At 34.5% G+C, this 20554-nt stretch overlaps 3 protein-coding genes across 3 annotated transcripts; 2 read left to right on the plus strand and 1 right to left on the minus strand.

Annotated features, from left to right (window-relative positions):
- Positions 1-299: 299 nt before the first annotated feature.
- LOC104906229 (chloroplastic group IIB intron splicing facilitator CRS2-B, chloroplastic) lies at positions 300-5630 on the plus strand. Its single transcript, XM_010694963.4, has 8 exons — positions 300-584; positions 2295-2379; positions 2500-2567; positions 3266-3316; positions 3407-3480; positions 4138-4196; positions 4299-4375; positions 5034-5630. The coding sequence occupies exons 1-8, from the start codon at positions 378-380 to the stop codon at positions 5148-5150; spliced, it is 738 nt and encodes a 245-aa protein (XP_010693265.2). The 5' UTR covers positions 300-377; the 3' UTR covers positions 5151-5630.
- Positions 5631-7644: 2014 nt separating this feature from the next.
- Positions 7645-9346, plus strand: LOC104906210 (hypothetical protein). Its single transcript, XM_010694939.4, has one exon. The coding sequence runs from the start codon at positions 8070-8072 to the stop codon at positions 9087-9089; it is 1020 nt and encodes a 339-aa protein (XP_010693241.2). The 5' UTR covers positions 7645-8069; the 3' UTR covers positions 9090-9346.
- Positions 9347-9984: 638 nt separating this feature from the next.
- LOC104906199 (hypothetical protein) lies at positions 9985-15069 on the minus strand. Its single transcript, XM_010694927.4, has 5 exons — positions 14117-15069; positions 13970-14034; positions 12008-13795; positions 11027-11156; positions 9985-10933 (listed from the first exon to the last, which is right to left on the minus strand). Exons 1-5 carry the CDS (start codon positions 14277-14279, stop codon positions 10263-10265), a joined length of 2817 nt encoding a protein of 938 aa, XP_010693229.2. The 5' UTR covers positions 14280-15069; the 3' UTR covers positions 9985-10262.
- Positions 15070-20554: the final 5485 nt, after the last annotated feature.

Below are 20554 nucleotides of genomic sequence, written 5' to 3' on the forward strand. Positions count from 1 at the left end.
ACATTCAAGGGGGAGTGTTGAGAAACAGTGGAATGAACAATTCCACTGTTACATGTGTGAAGTCCACTGTTCACATATGTGCGAAGTCCATTTTTCCTGCGTGCATTTAATGCATGTCAGGTAATTTTCTCCCGTTTGAAAATTTTGCAATTGTGCACAGTAGAAACTTTGCCTATATATACCAGTGTAAGAAATCAGTTTTACAGATCAATGCAATACAATACTCTCTGATATATTTGCATAACTTCTCTCTCTATTTCTCACAACAGACCCAACAATGTATAAAGCACATAATTTTTCTTCCCTTATTTCATAAACTTCTACACTCAACTCAACCCAATTTCTCCTTCCTTTCTCCCCTTCATCCTTCCCTAAAAATGTTGAGTGCAATTTCAGCACCAAATATTTTGATACCATATCCAAAAACAACCCATTTCAGAGCAAGTCGGGTTGCTCCGACTAGATTCCGGGTTTCAGCTGTTGCTTCTTCACCCGACCCGAAAGAAACGAACTTGGAGTACACACCTTGGCTTATTGTTGGTCTGGGTAACCCTGGAATTAAGTATCATGGAACTCGGCATAATGTAATTTTTCTTCAAAATTCTATCTTTCATCTTTTATTTCCTATAAAGTTTAGTTCTTTTGGTCTTTTTAGCTTTTAGAATTTTGATTTTTCTTAGTTTGTACCTTAATTTTGATTGCATATTTGTATAGGATATAAACATATAATCTTGGTTACAAAAATGTTGGTGTGGATTATTATAATCATGTTAACTTGGAATATGACTGAATTAAAGTAGTTCTTCTTTGTATGGATTTGATGGGTTTACTTGTATGCGGTTTTGAATTGTTTTTGTCTTATGAAACAAGTATTGAATGATTAGCTTGGATATGGAACTTGATTAATTGGGAAGTTCCATTTGTAATTGGAAATGAATGGATATAGGAATGAGTGAATGACCCATTTTAAATTGCGTTCTTGGGTTGAAAATTGCATTCTTTTTCCAGTTGATATGTATGGGGAAATTAAGCAATGATTCGTGTCAGCGCGTCTCTATGATTGATTGGTTTTTCCAGAAATCTAGTAGTTTGAGTCAGTGTTACTCCCACACCTTCATTTACCTCAAAAACAGGGTGTCGTGTCGACACGACACTTTACTTGGATACTTCATTTTAAGCTAAGACTTTTCTCTACAAAATAGCTGAGTCGGACACTTGGACACCCGTATCCGAGTAGACATTCAATCTGTGTCTGAGTAACATAGGTTTGAGTGACTTGGTTGAGAATTGTGAATGGGTGGATTAAACCGTAAAATCTTGTTTTGCTGTGAGGCAAATGAGAGGCAGATGAACCAGGTTAGAGGTGGAAAATCTTCATCCAACTTGAAAATAACCCTAACCTCTATTTAAAGAATCGAGGTTGTCTAGTTTTGAGCTTGATTTGCTCATGTAACCTGAAACAAACTAAAGGTTTGTTCGCCACAAGTAGTTGTCGGAGACTCTGTACTAGTTGTTATGCATGGATTAACCTTGGATGGTAGACTAGTGGTGGATGTTAGAACTAGAAGTGGGTCAAATTAGTTCTTTGAGATAGGTGTTTGAGAAAAGCTAAAAAAAACAGATTTTGAGGTTGTGTTTGGCAAAAGCTACCAAATTTAGGTTCAAAGTGCCATCCACCACTGCTTTGCCAAACACTACTCTAGAACTATTAAGCTATTCCAAAAGTTGATGTTGAACACTTCCCAAACTTGAATAACCTGAAAAATGACAGCAATTAGAGAGATGCGATGTGTTATGGGCTGACACAAAATGTGGTTTTCCACTTGTTTGATGTATGAGAACTTGGTAAATATAGACAATATGTTGGACACTGACCCAAAAACTATATAAAGTAGTAGTAAGGTAAGACTTTTTTTTTAATAGAAGCATTAGTTTAGGTAGAAAATTTTCCTATAGAAGCTGCTTACTATAGGGGAACAATGGTGTTTTCTAACATGAAGTTGAAATTGAAATGGCTCCAATGCTCCATCTGCGGATAACCTGAACATGAAGTTGCCGAACTTGAAGCCTGCCTAATCTATCTATTTGCATGGTTTAGCTAGATTATTGTCTGAAATTAATCAAACATGTATATGTTTCTAGTGGTTGAAAACGAGTCTTTGCACAGAAGGTTCATGCATATATGAGAAGCATGCTAAGTTGCTAGCACATTGCCCACATCTCTCATTACTTATTGTACTAACTCTGTGGTGTGATAAACACTTATGTCCCTTTGTTCTTCTTTCTTACACCAGGTGGGATTTGAGATGATTGATAAAATCTCCCAAAAGCAGGGCATTTTGTTGAACACCATACAATCAAAAGCCTTGATAGGCATAGGTGCATTTCATATTTTTGTGTTTTAGGCTGAATTTTAGTTGCCTTGAATGAATTATAGTCATTGTTTGGTAAGTAATTTTTGGTTCTCAAAATTTTCATCATATGGCATGATCAGTGCAGGTTCAATAGGGGAAGTACCGATACTCTTGGCCAAACCTCAAGCATATATGAATTACAGTGGGGAATCGGTATGTTCTGTGATCTTTAGCTACTAGTTGGTGTTCCAGAACTTGTTGCAACTATCAACTAATTTATTATGTCGGCACTTGAGTTGAGTGTGAATGTAAGATTTGAATAGACCTTGAGAACTCAAAGGGTTGAAGAATCTTAAAAATTGATGGTAAAATTAATAGAAAAGAGTAGCTTATAGGTTGCTAATAGGTACATTCTTCATAAGTCATAACTCGCCTGAGCATATCACCAGTCACACAATTAGATGTTACAGCAGAGAGTGCAAAGTAAAGAAGGTACCAAGTCTCACACTCTCACTATAACTGATTTAGTCTCGCAGTACCATTTCTAAAGCTTTAAGGTATCCTTTTGAGTACTTTCCCTGTCATGTTAAATTAAAGCTGATGTTTCAGAGGAAGCCATAAGGTTTTCAGTTTTTACTTAGGTGCTTGAGTATCATAGCTGCGTGGTAAATAGAGTGTTAAATATCCTATATTGAATCCTGACAACCGATATATATATATATATATATATATATATATATATATATATTATTAGTATTATTATTATTAACTTTTCTTCATTTTGTCAAATATGTGTGCTTTGCTGGATCAGTTTGCAAATTCAGTAGCTTATTATCTCATTCTTAAAGTGGTTGCTTCTCATGCTTTTGCCTCTAATTCCATATCTGACTTGTGATTCTGTGAACTTTGAGGTTGGACCGCTGGCTGCATATTACAAAATACCTTTGCGCCACATCTTGTTGGTATGCAAAGCAAACTTTACCTGATTATATAGTCAAAGAAGTAAATCTGTCTTCAATTTGTTTAATGTGGTATATAAACTGTTTCTATAGGTCTATGATGAGATGAGCTTGCCTAATGGCGTGTTAAGGCTACAGCCAAAAGCAGGACATGGACATCACAATGGGTAAGTTACCTAAAAGGAGCAACAAAGATGGAATTTTTTTTTTTTTGGCAAAGACAAAAATATGGTATATATAGTGATCAGTAGTCAACAGTAATTTCCATCTTGTCCTTATTTTTGAACATCTCAAAACCAATGAAGAATTCAGACTTTAAAATGGGTAGATTTACCTGATGGCATGAGTACATTTGTGTTCTTTGTTTCTTCCCCTTTTCCCTGTGCTACTATTCCTGGTCTTGCCTTTTCTGGAATTTTGCTTTTGGAATTGATCTTTTACACCTCCTCTCACCCCCTCGCCCCAAGAAGAAAAAGGTGTTGCTTTAGAAGCATGGTAGAGAGAATAATTTACGGAAACGATATGGTCCTTATTGCTGGTAAACTATACATTTGAGAATACAAGGGAAGTATTTAATAACTGTGAATCTTAGAAATGTTTTGAAGTTTCAATATATCACGTTCCAAAGTCTGATGGCTTGTGTGTTGTGTCTTTCCACCTTGTATATTCCCTCATATGCTTTTCCTTTCCTCTCCTTCCCTTTCCATCCATGATTGCTAATTTGCTACCCAAGCAAAGTGTAAAAGTCAAACACTTATTTTAGGATAATACTGCTGATTTTCAATCACTAGTAAACCTCATGATCTGTTATGGTGCTAATGCAGAGTTAAGAGTGTGATGGGACACTTAGATGGGAGAAAGGAGTTCCCTCGGTTATGCATAGGTTAGCTGTCAGCACTCAGCAGAACATCTTTTCTTCCCCAATATGAGAAAAGCCCTCGTGATCCTTGTACAACACTTTAATTCAAAGATTCTATGTTTGCAGGTATTGGGAATCCACCGGGAAATATGGATATGAAAGCTTTTCTTTTACAGAAGTTCAGTTCTACAGAAAGAGGACAGGTATGCCGTCTTTCAAATTTCTCACATGTTTTGAGAATCCGGAAGTGTTGGAGAGCATGAAATACAGATCGTATCGTACACCCATGTTTTGGCTTCCTGCCGCCAGAAGGCATTACAAATGATAGTCATGGCTTCTTATTTGTTTTACATGCAATTAGAGGTGGCCACTAGGGTGGGCCAAACCCAAGCCCACATGGCCCACACAGGGTCCAAGCCACCTAGGTCTAGCTCCCATCAGTCCATCTAGTGGATAACTCGAATCGAGCTTTTTAATCCACCAACGCGGTTCGACCAGCCTACCCTGATCAAGCTGAATTAACTCAAATTTTTTAAGCAAACTTTTAGACCCACTCAGACCAACCCATTCCCCTACCTGGACTGGCCTGCAACCCACCCTGGACTGGCCTGTAAACTGATTCACTCGCATGAGCAGTACTTGTTGTGTGCCCAGTTTTCACAACCCGGACCACAGCAATTGGGTCTACCTAGGTGCCACATCTTTTATGCAATCTGGTGAAGGGGGAGTGGGGGACTCTCAATGCAATAGATTTCCTTTTTATTTAAAACAACTTATGACTCGTTATCATGCACTACTTCTCAAGTACCAAACTACCAATAGCTAGTTTGCTGATTTAAGTTTTGTTGGTTTAATGCTCAGATTGATGCTGCTTTGGAACAAGGTGTTGAGGCTGTGAGGAGCCTAGTGCTTAGTGGTTTTAGTGACGGTATTACAAGATTCAATCTCGGGCAAAAATACAAGTATCACAAAGTCTGAGGCTATGAGCGAAAATGTGCAGATCATCTAATTTTTAGGACATACGTGCTTACATATATTTTAGCACTCTCAAGTCCTAGTGACCTAGTTACTAGCCAACATATATGTACCTCGACCCTCTTCATAGCATCAAGGTAGACGACTGCTCCGCCCAGTGTCAACTTTTCTTCGCCAAAGCTTGAGCTATGTCGGGCTATTAGCCTTATGTATGGGCTTCAATTGCAGTGGTTGGATCATACCCAAATCAGATTGTACATGATGTAGGCTCGAGTTGCTGCTGTAAGATTAAAAGAGATGTTATGCCATGCTTGGGTTGCACCATTGCAGATCTTGAAGCTTTTTGTAAAGGTGAAATGCTTTATTTAGCTTAATTCATGACATGCCAAGTTGCTAAAGGCTTAATAGATTTAAGCATACAGAGTAAGGCTGTAAACTGATTCACTATTTTATTAATTTTGCAAGTGTTCATTGTTAAGTTCAGATGACATTTGCATTAAACTCAATTTTTGAACATGGTATTCTATTTCAAAATTTTGCTCTTTTCGAGATGCAATCTGGCAAAATATCCAATCTGGAGAGGTATCTTTGAGAACTATACGTTGCAACAAACTTAACAAATAATAATCTTCAGTTTATACATTGCCTAATCCTGTAAGGTACATTAATATATATAAAGTACATTACTTCAATATATAATAGAAAAAAGGTATATCGACTAAACCTAAATAGATTCATTTCTGATATATGTTGCAGCTGTTGCTTAAACCTTTTAGGCTATAAGTTTTTTTTTTTTTTTTTGACAAAGGGGGAGAAGGCAGAAATTAAAACCTAGTAGTAGTGAATTGCGAACAAGTTCTAGCATACTGTTCAGCGATATCATGCGCTCCATGAACTTGTTGGCGATTCACCTTTAATAGAAAGCACCATGAAAATTCTAATGCTTCTTGTTTGATCGTGTTGATAGTCCAGTAGAGCGATGTAGGAACAAGCCAAAGAGGATTGTAGTGCCGTAATCAGATTTGAGCAATCAGTGAGAAAAGTATACGCTGAGAAAAGTATACGCTGCAAACGTAGCCTATGGGCCCACTGTAGGGCTTGAAGAAAAGTGTGACCTTCTGCATGGAGAGCTGAACTAGCGAGCCCATATACATAAATATATAAGGTACATCGAGTCCTATAAAAAAATCGCCTTGATTTAACAGGTTCATTAGTTACCTATAAAGTACGTTGTTTTAATTTGAGTTCAGTTCATATGAGTTTAAGTAAAGAGTCTCTTTAGTTCATATAAGTTCAAGTAACGATATTGCATCCTAAATATCATCTCCTAATTGCTAGATAAATGCCTAAATCGTGTTTTGTTAGCCAAATGCATAAACAAGGGTTGAATGGAAGAGAATCATGTGAGATCCCAATGGTTGGAGCTCCCACCTCCCAACCTCATGTTCGGGACTTGGACTCTCATCAACCCCATATTAGGGTGTTTGTGTGCATTTATGCTTTTGGGTATAAATTTCTAGTTTTCAATCTCTCAGGACTGAGCCTGCTTGGGCCAGTAAATTACCGAATAAAAAAAACAAAAATAAATAAACAAGGGTTGAATACATGTATAAAAGTTCTTACTTTCAAATCCAATTTTTTCCTAATCTATTGTAGAAGAATTTCATCAAATTAACTAATGCATCCCTCTACTAATTTGCGAAAGATGATACACATACACTCGATGTATGTGGACCACACATACACTGGATGTATGTGTTACTACTAAAATATATACTTTTTATATGTGTTACTACTAAAATTTATACTGTTACTAAAATTTTACAAATGTACAATCATTTGAATCTGTTTTGTTTTATTGAACGATATTTGAATTTACATAATACATATACGATTGAAATACTATATTTCGAATTGAATTTCATTACATGGTAGGGATGAAAATATAATATTATTTTTCTACAAACAAATTATATAATTGAAAATAACATGAATATTTAGTAGAAATCAATAGTAGAAAAATGGTGAAAATGAATAAGATGAAGCTAATATATGAATATTCTGAAGAAAAAATTACAATTCTTTTTTTAGTTTTAAACAAAGAATTCATACAAATCTAAACAAAGAAAATTTCATAAAAGAAATTTTTTACACAAAGATAAAGAACAAAATATTGAAAATTTTAAAATTATCTGTCGAAACATTCTAAGTTTGTAATATTTTTAATATCGATATACATTTTAATAGTAACACATACACCCAGTGTATGTGTGGCCCACATACACCCAATGTATGTGTGGCCCACATACACCTAGTGAATGTGTAGCCTTTGCGCTAATTTGCGTATAACTACCTTCATTTAGTCTAAGAATAACATAAATATCCTCATAATTAAGGTAACTACCACAAATGTTAATTTTTTTTTTTTGTCTATAAGTACATTTTCTTAGAAAATTTTGCATGAGACAAGGGATAAAGTATAAAGAAAGTGCTGAAAACTGCAGTAAGCCATTAAATAGTTCCTCTCTTACCCTAAATAAGTGGACAAACAAACAAAAAAACCCTAAAAAACTATCCTACGTGGCATAAAAACATCATAGAATCCAATATCATAATCTAATCACAACCCTAAATCTACAAACGGCTCTTAAAATCTCATTACATCCAACGGTCCAAATTGCACCACCACAAAAAAACTTTTGTTGACTAAAAAAAAAAGACCAATCATATTCTCAAATCAGAACGTTGGAAGAATTTTTTTTAATTAAACAACATTTTCCCAACCAAAAGTTTTACTTTCTTCTTCCTCCATTTTCACTCTCTCTCTATATCTTTCTCTCTCCTCCCTGAAATTAGACCGTTAGAAAATCAAATATTTTAAGTAACATTCACAAACTCACAAAAAAAACAGAGCAATCATCAATGGCAGAAACCATGTTACCAAATCAATTAACCCTTGATCCAAATTCACTAATTCTTTCTCATCATTTTGATGCTTTAAACAATCCAAGTAAAACCCTTCAATTAATTACTGATCCTTACTTCATGGAAAGAGGATCAAGATACAACGCTTACGCCGAACTTAGAGAATTAAAGCTCCGATCAAAAAGACTCAAATTTGAGGAAGATGATCAAATTTCAGAGTTACCCACATCAGAATTTTCGCCGGTGAAGAAAACTGTAAGTTTTCAGAGTGACAGTAAAAAACAGGGGTACTCTGTTTTAGGTGAATATGAGGAAGATGATCAAATTTATGAGTTACCCAAATCAGAATTTTCACCTGTGAAGAAAACAGTAAGATTTCAGGGTAACAGTAAAAAACAGGGGTACTCTGTTTTAGGTGAATTTGGGGAAGATGATCGAATTCCTGATTTACCCAAATCAGAATATTCGCCGGCGAAGAAAACGGTAAGATTTCAGGGTAACAGTAAAAAACAGGGGTACTCTGTTTTAGGTGAATTTGCTGAAGATCATAAAATTCCTGAATTACCCAAATCAGAATTCTCACCATTGAAGAAGACAGTAAAATTTCAGGGGAATTTTCAGGGTAACAGTAAAAAACAGGGGTACTCTGTTTTAGCACAATCAGTGCCTGATTTTTCTTCAACATTAAGGAAAGAAAATAGAAAACCGGTAGAGAATCGGGTTTCGAGAGCTGAGAAGAGCGCAACGCCACCTCCATCGTTGTCGAAAAGAGATAAAATGTATGGCAGTGGGATGAAATTGGGAGGTTTAGGAAGTAAATCTGTGAATTCAGGTGAAAAACAGAGTAGTGGGAAATTGATGATGATGGGAAGAAAAAGTTATGCTAATATTGAAGAATTGAAGGGTTTATCAATTGCAGCATCAAATTCTATTAATGGTGAAAAGAGGGGTGCAAAGAGAGCTGGTAATGTGTTGAGGAAAAGCACTGTTTTTAGTACAAGTACAAGATTTTATTGATTGATTTGGATTTTCTAAGTTTTTTTTTTCATTCAATTTTTCGAATTGGGATATTTTTTTTTTCTTTAATTGGGTTTATTTTGCCACTATTTTTGTTTTCAATATGTTTTTTCATGGATTATACTTCATATATAGTTGGATTGTTGAGTGTGGAAAAGGGTAGAGGGAAATCATGTACTACTATTATGTTATATGTATATGCGTGTGATTCATTTTTATCTTCATGATATGAAATTGAATGTTAGTTGAGAGTACTACATAGTTATCGTAATCGTGTTTTAATTTTATGGAGAATTACAGCTAGTGACGCCAAGTTGCTCTAAAACACCACAGATGTCGTAATCATGGTTAACCGGAGTTTAGAAAAATAGTCGAAAATGTCACATTAGAAAGTTGATGGAATATAGAATTGTTGTTAACTAGTAGGCACAAAGGTTGTAACTTGGTTAACCCGTTGGGTAGATTACGGATTACCCACTGCTAGGTAGCCTTGTGGCGCAAAAATTGATACCAAGCTTTGTATCGAAACTTTGGCGATCATAATGTTACATGTATCTGGTGGGTAGTTAACCCATTAGAAATAGAGAATTAAAAAACTAATAAAATTGATGAGTTAGATGCCATTATTTATTTATTTTTATATGTAATGAGTTGTTGGCCCAATGAGTAGATAAAAATTTTCGCACATCATAGTGCTATTTTAATTGTCTAAATTTGCCAAGATTCAGGCGTTTTGTACAATTGTCAATTTAGATTCATAATTGCATGTTTGAATCAAAGCTGGCGTCAAATGAATGTAACTACCTAATTTATTGGGCTCATAATGTATTCATGTATTCAATATGTTGAATTGCTAGTTGAAATAAAAGATGATTTGATGGAGGCAATTACAATGTATGGAGAAAATTTACTGGCATAATCAGATACCTGAAGAAGTTACATTCATATTAATTCCCAGTACATTCAGTACAACTTGACCTAGTGAAAGAAAAAAATTACTTTTACTACATACTGCAGTCTAATGAAATCAATACCTATGTGAAAATTTAAGTTACCCAGTTACTCCCCAACGTACCAATTTCATTTGTACAAAACTTTTAACAGGGGGAGACTCATAGTTATCAGTTATCACAACAAAACCAGCTGCATTAGGGAAGTAAGATCATTAGATGCTTAGCCAGACCCACAAAAGTCCATCACAATTTCATCAACCAGAACCTGAACAATGTCCTGACTGATCACGGCACCAGTTTCAAATCCTTCGATCTCAAAATCGGTCCATTTACCCAATGAAGTACTCATTTCCCTCTCTATTATCATGTCAGGTGTATTCCCAGCAAAACTAATCCACTTCCTAACTTCTTCATCGAACATTTTTATCAAAACTTCTGCGTTGATGCTCTTTGGTAGCCTACTCCATGCCCTGAATCCAGAATCTGCGTACCGAGTGTATTTTACATCGAGACACTCAACAAGACAGTCAAACAGAAATTTCCTTAATGGATTTTCCTCTTTTCTAACCTCGATACCAATGACAATGCTGTTCTTCCATGCTGCAATGACAAGGGATTCTAGTTCTTCTAGAAATGGGCCTACGAGAAAATCCAGAATTCTTGATGAACTATGTAGAGCATTGCCAAATAAGAGCTCCGCATTCATAACAATCTCCTGTACATAGTCAAGCTTGGTTGCAGTTAATCTGGAATGAACACGATTGACATTCTGTAGTATAGCTGAGGTATGTTTAACAAGATCAGTCACCAACATAACACCACAGCCACGGGGCTTGTTTGTCGAGGATGCAGAATCCAAAAGATCGGAATCAGTAGAAGTCACCGGTTTCACTGTATCACAAATTAAATCCATCGAGTCAGATTGCAGGACATCTAACGTCTATCATATAAGGCAGGTTCAAACTTTTGTCTGCCATCATTTACCTGAGTTATCATCAAAGCTACTCGAAATGCAGCTATCATTTGAAAATGAGGCATCAAGAACACATCCTGGGCTGAAATGGTCAACTTCACGAGAAAATCCATCCGAAGATTTTTTAGTACTCATCTTGGCCTGTCGAAAATAACGAAGACCGATTGTTAAAACATGGAAATGCATCAAATAGATCAAATCTTACAAGGCTACAAAACTCGTTCACATAAACTATAATCGGGCCTGGGTCCAATAGCAAGCTCAAAATGCCAAAACCCGTGTATTACACCAAAGACAGCAAACAAAAAGCAGGAGAGAATGTGCCAACGCCACAAGATTTGATCAACTGCCAGGGACATGCCTAAGCTTTCTTTTATTAATGTATGACAAAAAAAAACATTGACAGCATATAACACTCAAGGGGAGGGGGGGGGGGATGAGATCATGCTCTCATAGTCAACAATGATCATAAAGGTGATGGTTCGGCCACAACTTATGATATTACTTGTGGTTAAGGATAGTTTATAATTCTCCATCTAGTAACACTACCTTGTGATAGTTCATGTCAAAAGTTTCCCTTTGAATTTTAGATTTACAATATATGTCCTTGATCTATGAGATATTCATGGAACTAGATGAAAGGTACATCATACAGCTGCTATATGACCACATAAGCCATTCTCCTTATTAACGTAGGTCTACAAGAGAGAAACCAAATTGTTAACGTCCAGCATCCAAAGTTTTTGCATGTTTGGAAGACCATAAAATGCAGACTTCTAGAAAGCATCTTAAACTTCCAATATAGATAAATCACATATCAAACTTCACGGACTTTATGCAAATAGCAAACAAAAAGATCATAATAGTAAAGAACAAACTTAAGGCTTCGAAAAATAGCCAGGATTTGATTATTTTGCATCACTCCATGGATTATATTGTACTAAAATGTCTAGAACCATTTTCCAAAAAACAAAACCAATTACACAACTGACCTGAGAAACAATATCCGCAACTTCGCTATCACATTGTGAATCTATCGTGCCAGTTCCATGCGATCCGTTTTCACTTGAAACTGCTCTCTCAACTGTCAGGGCAGATATTAGTTCCTGAAGAATTGAAGCAGTCGTTCTTGCTGATGGCATGAAACCTGCTGCTGCTTCATTTTCTACCTGGTTTGAAAGTTCCTTCAACTTTTGCTCCAATAGAGCACCTAAAGCATCTCCATTCATCTGCAAATAGTCCTGGGAAGGTTTTTTCACACGGTTTTCTTCTGTTGTCATTTTATGCTCTACATTTTCATCGGAAGTTGTCCCTTTATTTGACTTCACTGGGGAGCTGAAGGTGAAAGAAACAATATCAGTATTTCTATTTCCTCTTTGATTAGCAGTCCTGCTTCTGAGGCAAGTCTGATTCGCAGGGGAGGAACGGACTCTTGTCCCATTTCCTGTTACTATATTGACCCTGTTACTTCTCTGCTTTTCGAGTGATGGACTTGCAGAACATGCATTGTCAGCTTGCCTAATAGCATTAGGAGTCCTTCGTTTCCTAACTGGACTTCTTTGTGCTGCTAGGGAGTCATCTTTTCCTATAAAAAGTCTTCTATCTGCCTCAATACTACTCGTTGATTTGCTGGGAACTCTAGGTCGATTCCTGCTCATGTTTCTGTTGAGGGTGATGAAATCCTTTGATACACTAGCCGGATTGACAGCGGATGAACCTCTTCTGCCCTGTGTACTCGTCAATTTAGACTTAGGTGGAACTCTATCTCCAGGCAACATCTGGCCATGCCTTTGGGTCCTATTCCTGAAAGCAGTAGAAGGTGATGCCCCCTTCTGAGAGGTGAACATCCTGCTTATTGGAATCTCTTCATGACATTGTGTCTGATGCATCCTGTTCCTGGCTGGCTCACTTTTCATAGGTGATCTATCATCCACTGGCTGAGTGGTCAGACGTTCAGATGGATACCTCGTTTTCAAAAGAACCACATCGTTTTCATTCTCCAGATATACAGCTGTTCTTGCCCGACTTTCTTCTATTCCATGAAAGAAAATCTCCTTCGAGATAGAGGCAGGCAAATCAACATCCCAAGATTTTTCTTCATCATCATATCTCTCATTTAAATGCTCCAAAAAGTTGCCACAACTTCGACAAGCATTTTGTGCATTCAAAATCTCATTTTCCAAATCCACATCCCCTCTCACCTCATTCATCACCCTGTCGTTCCACGGCTGCTGCATCGTCGAGCTTGAATAAGTAAGACTACTCCTAGCACGGTTCGTTGCCTGTATCCCAGGTTCCAAAATCCTAGCAGCAACATCAATCAACCTAGAAGTATTTCTCCCCACTTTAGGACTCTTCACTGGAGAAGCAAGCTTAGGGTGGTAATGATTATGATGATGCTTCCTCGACCTCGACAAAACATTCTTTATCTGCAAAGCCTCAGCTCCAAACCTAGTAACCGGCTTCCTATCCAATACCCCCGTCCTCTGAATCTTCTGTGGTCTCACATTCCCTTTCTCTGGACTCAAACTCAACTCCTCCTTCCCCAATCCATCATTTATCCCGCCGCCAAGTTTCGCTCCTTTAACCTTACAATCCTCCTTAGAAGAATTCTTGTTGGATTCATCTTGTTCTGCAACAGAAAGAGGCATAGCTTCCAAACCCATTAACCTAGCAACCAACCCTGGAGCTTGCATTTCATGTTTCTTAATCTCTGAACCCCCATTTTTCTTCATTTTACTTGAAAACCCACCATTATTATTAATATTCTCATCAGCAATCTACAATTTTGCAAAAAAGTAAATTCAACCCAACAAAATTACAATCATTCTTTGCAATTTCAGTATAAAATTGCTGACCCACATTGACTTTTTTCCTGGTTTCTTTACTTTTTTCACAATTAGACAGTAAAAAGATTAAAACATTTAATACCAAATTAAACATCAGAATCATACCAATAAATGCTTAGTAAGTGGCAATTTCTCCTCTGCATTAAATTTCTTCGAGACTTTAGTACGAACTGACATAATAAACATCATCAATCAGTAAATTATTCACATAAAATTCATCAAATAAATAAAAATAAAAATAAAAATTTATACCAGGTGGAAGAAGCTTCTTCGGGAAGAATTTCTTCTTAGCAAACCTTCGATTCCAATCAAAAAGCTGGAAAAAAATTCCAACACAACCACCTGGTCTTTGAATGTGCGCTTTTTTCTCCGTTATCGCTAAACTTGACGATAATCTAGCTGATGAATCACTCATTTTTTTTCAATTTTTCTACAATCTTCCACAAAAACTTCTTCCGAAAAATCAAAATCGGTAAAGTGAAAAATCATGAAACCCTAATTTTTTTTCTGCAAAACATTGATAGCAGTAAAGGACAATCTCCATTTTTGGCGTAAAAATTGCAACTTTTTAGAGAGAGAAAACGTAACTTTATAGATAGATATAAAACAAACAAAAAAAGAAGATTCAAAAAAAGTTGTAATGAGTGAATAATTACAAATAAGAAAGAAACGAAGTAGTAATATTTTCTCTCTCTTCTTATGAAGTGTGTTTGTCAGAGATTTGAGCTCACATCGCAATCACATTGAAGGAATTTTGTAGTTTATTTTCAGAAATCTGGAAAACAACAAATCAAAGCAAGAAAAAATTCATAAAAAGAAGAGAGAATTTATCTGATTTGATGAACAAAATAACAATAATTTCAGATTGATTAACAATAGCGCAAAACCCTAAAAATGAAGAATTGATCGGAAGAATAGAAAAAAAGAGGAATTAATTTAGCAGGTTCTGATATACTCTCTGCAAAAACAGAGGAAAAAGAAATAAAGAAAGAAGATGGAGTATTTTTAGGGGGAATCTTAATTTTAATTTTATGTTAATGTTTGTGTAAATGAAAATAGTGATGTACTATATTTTGTTCATGGGATTCTAGTGAGGAGAGAGAAAGAGAGAGAGTTCACAGGTGAGAGTAATGCAGAGTGGTCACTGGAAGAAGTAAGAATAGATGGTGATATGTGAGTGAGAATATTGAGTGAGACAAATGGGAAGGATTGAGGAGCGTGTTATGCTTATTAGTAACATACTTTGACCTACTAATCATTTTTAAGAGAGTGACTATGTTTCTTTTGTACTTTTTCACTTGTAATGATGTAGTCGATATTTGATTTTAGGTTATCGGAATAAAATCCGTTCTTACTTCTTAAGTGGAGACTTAGAGTTTTCGAAGAAGGTATTAAAAGATGTTAAGTTTCTGAATATCTTATCGTTTGTTATTGAAGGAGATAATTTTGTGGTTATTAATTCTATTAGGAGGTAATGGAAGGTTTTTTGGGAGATTGTCGGCTTAATTGGTGATTCGTTTGAAATCTTGAAGAGTTTTTCATAAGTCTCAATTAATCAATATTTTAGGAGGTGAATCATTCGGCGAATTTTATGGATTACAATGGTCATGAGGCTCGGTCTATATTGTATTGGTTCTTTTCCTTTAATTTTATTTTATTTTCTATCATCCGAAAAGGATGTTGTAGGTTGGTCCAATTCTAGGATTCAGACCTGGATTTTCTCTCCGGTAAGTTTGTAACAGAAAAAACTACTTATCTGAACTTTTATATTTAATTTGGATTTATTGGATCTTGTCTTAATTTAGTATAGCTTCTTTTGTGAATGTGCCATAGCTTCTTTTGTGAATGTGTCATAACTTCTTTTGGTGAATATAACTTATTTGTTCTTATTGAACCTTATTTAGACTTATTTTCATTTATTTTGACTTTTTTCTTCTTATAGTGACTGATAATTAATTTAATATAACATGGCAAAGTTTTTTTGTTAAAGGTTATCACCGTTCTCTTTTCTGTTACCTTTAATTTCACTTGAAGAAGTGATTTTTCAAGCTCGATTAGATCTTATCCTATTGGTTTCGATTAGATGTATGCATGAGGTAATAAGTATTAAGATTGGTCAGATTCAGTTGGATCTAATAAGTCTATGTAAAGAATAATCACCTCAATAGTTCTATATTCTCCATTTTTATCATATTAGTCGTAAGAAAAGAAAAACATAGTTATATATGATTTTATTAGAGTTGTCTCAACATATATTCACAAAATATGTTGAAAACCTCAACTTGCTCATCAAAAGTGCATAATGAAATGGAAGCAGGTAGAGTGAAAATTATAGTTTGTCTCATATAACATATATGTTATCCCAGTTGAAACAATGAGAAAATGAGAGAGTCATATACACCTTAAAATTGATCACCCAACAAAGCACATTGAACCAAACGCCTTGTGATGGTGGAATTTTCGTTCTATTTTCGACTCTTAGAAATCACTCAGCCAAACAGTAATTAGAGGCATTATAAAAAAATAAAAGTATTATTTTTTTACTAAATATATTACTCTCTGTATATTTATTCATTCTTCCTATTTTAACTTTATATGTCTCTCAAAAAATTTCAAATAAAATGAACGAAGAAGAACGAAAGAAGCTGAATTCATACGAAGTAAATTTCCAAAAACATATTATTTTCTTAATAAATTATAAATAGACAAAATCCAAATCCTAGATTTGAATCTTCTACATTTTTCAAATTTAGGATAATGTCTTGTCCATCACTATACTATGCATTTAATTAGGAAAAAGAAAACTGAAATACTAAAATCCAAACTTTTAATTTTAGATAAAACAAATAGTAGGAAATACTAGACCCTAGACCAAAGTAGTAGATGTGTGCAGGATAAGAAGAGAGAGAAAAAAAAAGTGTCATCCAAGGCGCGCATGGAAGAATACGCTCCAAAGTCCAAACTGTGGGAACGATGTCGATGAGACTATGACGCTTATAAAATTAGTACGAATGTACGATGACATGATATAATATTTCCTCCGTCTTATAATATAATGCTTACATTTTTTTTTTTGATTTTTTTAAAATATTGTGTTTGTTTTCTTTTTAATTAAATTGCTTGGATTAAATTGCTTTAATTTCTACACAAATTTTACAAAATACCTCTATTTTTATTTCAAAATATGTGCTCTTATTTATTATTTTACACAATTTTTAAAAACCTTTCATTGTTTTTTGATTTTTTTAAAAAAAATTAAATAAAGAGCTATTTCAAAACAAAGTATCAAATTAACACTTTTTTAAATTATATACTTTAAAAAAATCTTACTACTCTTTTTATACGGTCTAATTTTAATATAAAATTAGACAATGCAAACCTACATTCTCTAAGAAGCCCATTCAATTTCTCTCTAATCTAACACTATTTTTAGGTATCTTGCACCATCCTAGTCGTCCATTCTCTTCTCCTTCTTTTATTTCCCTTCTAAATTTCGAATCAGAACAAACAATTTTTAAAAATAGTCCGTCAGTCTTACAAAATAGATTAAGCTAGTCACTAGATGGATTAAATCAGTCACTAAATGAATTAAAGAATGTTATTAATTAATAGATTAAACTGGTCACTAAATAGATTAAAATGGTCACTAAATAGATTAAAGTAGTCACTATATTAAGAAATATGATCTATTCTCTTTTTAATATTGAGCTTGGGCCGCGCCTACTTTTAAATTAAAAGTAGACGGTCTCTTACAAGACCAACTGTTTTTCTTAATTCTCGTAAAAAATGAGAAGTAAACATTATTATATTATACTCCCTCCGTCCCATAATATAGTGCTTGTTTCTTTTTTCACGGTCTCCAAAACGTAACTTTGACCATTAATATCTTCAATTCCTTATTAATAAAAAATATAAAAAGTTGATATTATGAAACTACACATTGAGACAAATCTAACAAGATCCTACATGAATATGTTTTTTTATATATACAAATGAGAATACTCGGTCAAAGATTTTAAAGTTTGACCACCAAAAATGAAATAGGCACTATATTATGGGACGGAGGGAGTAGGATAGAAGGTATTTTTTAATTCTCTGTTAATTTGCGCGGCTGATGTACTGTGTACTATAATCGCACAAGTCATCAGTAGCTCAAATAATATGACACGTGGGACGATAGTGACGTGTCATTAGTACAGATGGCGCGTGTGTAAAAGTGAGAGTGAGGATGTTTTGGTTAGAAGGGCACGTGAGTTGTCACACGAGCCGGCACGTAAATAACAAATCAAGGAACGATGTTTCGATTGTCGGTTTAAAAGTTTGGACCTCAATAAATATAGTAATTAATAGTAATGACGTACTTTGCCATACAGTGAATTAAAACACATCATTATTAAACATACCTGAGGTTTTAAATTATACTACCTCCCTTCTTTTTTAGTTGCAACGTTTGACAAATTGCACTATTCATGTTCTCTTATTTGACCACATTTATTGATTTATATGTTAAACAAAATATAGTCATGTGGGGTCTTGTTTGATTCGTTTCGATGTAAGCTTTCATAATATCAAATTTTTATAATTTTTACTTACATACAATTAGAGATAAAACGATTTGAAATTGTACATTGGCAAGCGTGAAAGTCAAAATGTTGCAACTAAATAAAAACAGAGGTAGTACGTACCATGCTTAGGCTATGTTCAGTTCACCTTATTCTTGCTTATTTCAGATCTAATCAGATCAGATCAGAAAAGATAAGTTCAGATCATGTTTATATTTAAAAATCATTATATCTTTCATAACACATTAGTAAAGATTATAATAATTGAATATTAATAAAGTACTCATTGAGACGAATCAAACAAGACCCCACATGACTATATTTTTTCTTATATATTGAGAAAAATCTAAAAGATAAGATCTTGTAATCAGATTAGTTCAGATCAGATCAGAAAAAATAAGTTCAAATCAGAAAATTTCAGGTGAACTAAACATAGCCTTACAATATAACAATAGTACTTTCTAGTATGAAATATGAACTACTGACTATGTAGAGTTAAAGACTGGAGTTGTTAACTTTTTTCTAAAAAGAAAAGCCAACTAATGTATAAATCAAGGGACAAGAAGTATGAGAATAAATAGGAAGAAATCTTCGAAGGATAGTGATTTTTCCACACTTGTTCAATACCAAGCAGCACTAGCTTGGCGAGATAATGATTAATGAGTTATGAGCTACTACATGATTTTCATCCCTATTAACAATAAAAACAAACAATTGAAAGAAAAGAGGAGCTAATCTCCAAATTATCCTCTAAAATATTATCAAAATATGAAAGAATACAATGGCTTTTGGGACGATTCACTAGCATGAACTATGAAGCAACTCTTTGATCAACATACACCCAAAAAAAAGTATCTCATTATTGTTATTGGTCTGTTTTATTTATATTATTTTTAGTTTTTATAAGAAAAAAAGTTCATATATGATATAAGGAGTATTAAGTTTAAATAAGTCGAGTTCAATAAAAATAAAATTTGAACACTCACAAATAAAGTTAAAAAATTCAATAAGTTGAAAAGAAAACACCTTATGTATGATTTACTTATACCATTAGTACTCGGTGTGACTAATAAAGTAAAGGTTTGTGATTCTTGACTATAGAGAATTTTCCTTATTTTTTGTTCGTATTTAAAAAAATTTAAAGGAGAAATTTGTAAATTTTGAAGAGTTGAAGATTTCAAAATATATTTCTCAACTCAAAGTTCATTTTAATCATTTTATTTTGACTTCTTATAAATCTCCTTTTTATTTAATTAAAGAGAACGTATTGTGTCGGACTCGTCCGACCATAATTTTGGTCGGACGACTTTCAGGTGGTTCCAATTTTTTTTCAGGTAGTCTTCATTTTTTTTCAGGTGGTTCCAATTTTTTTTCAGGTAGTCTTCATTTTGTTTTCAGTTAGTCTTCTTTGTTTTTCAGTGGGTTTTTGTGCTTCAGTTAGACTTACTTGGGTTTCAGTTGGTCTTTATTCTTTTTCAGGTAGTCTACATTTTTCTTCAGGTAGTCTTCATTTTGTTTCAGTTAGTCCATTATTTCTTTCAGTTGGCCCATTATTTCTTTCAGTTGGTCCAACTGAAAGAAAAGAAAGTCCAACTGAAAGAAAAGAAAGTCCAACTGAAAGAAAAGAAAGTCTAACTGAAAGAAAATAAAGTCTAACTGAAAGAAAAGAAAGTCTAACTGAAAGAAAAGAAAGTCCAACTGAAAGAAAACAAAGTCCAACTGAAAAGAAAACAAAACACTAACCTCTACTTTCTCTCACTTTCTCCTTCTTCTTCACATTCTCCTTCTTCTTCACAAAGCTGAGTGTTTTAGATTCGTCTAAAGTTGTGCTTCAACAAGATATTGCTGCTGCTAGAGATACAACTTGCAAGTAGTTCTTTAAGCTGTAAACTCCATTCTCTCTACCAATCCCACTCATTTTGTACCCGCCGAAAGGGATTGCAGCATCAAAAACGTGAAGACTAACTGAAAGACGATCACTCTGGAGGTTGAGAGCTCGGATACTATTGATAATGTTCAAACAAAGATACAGGACAAGGAAGGGATCCCTCCAGATCAGCAGAGGCTGATTTTTGCCGGTAAGCAGTTGGAAGATGGTCGTACCCTTGCCGATTATAACATTCAGAAG

The sequence above is a fragment of the Beta vulgaris genome, chromosome 2 (genome assembly GCF_026745355.1).
Source record: "Beta vulgaris subsp. vulgaris cultivar EL10 chromosome 2, EL10.2, whole genome shotgun sequence".
Taxonomy (NCBI): Eukaryota; Viridiplantae; Streptophyta; class Magnoliopsida; order Caryophyllales; family Amaranthaceae; genus Beta; species Beta vulgaris.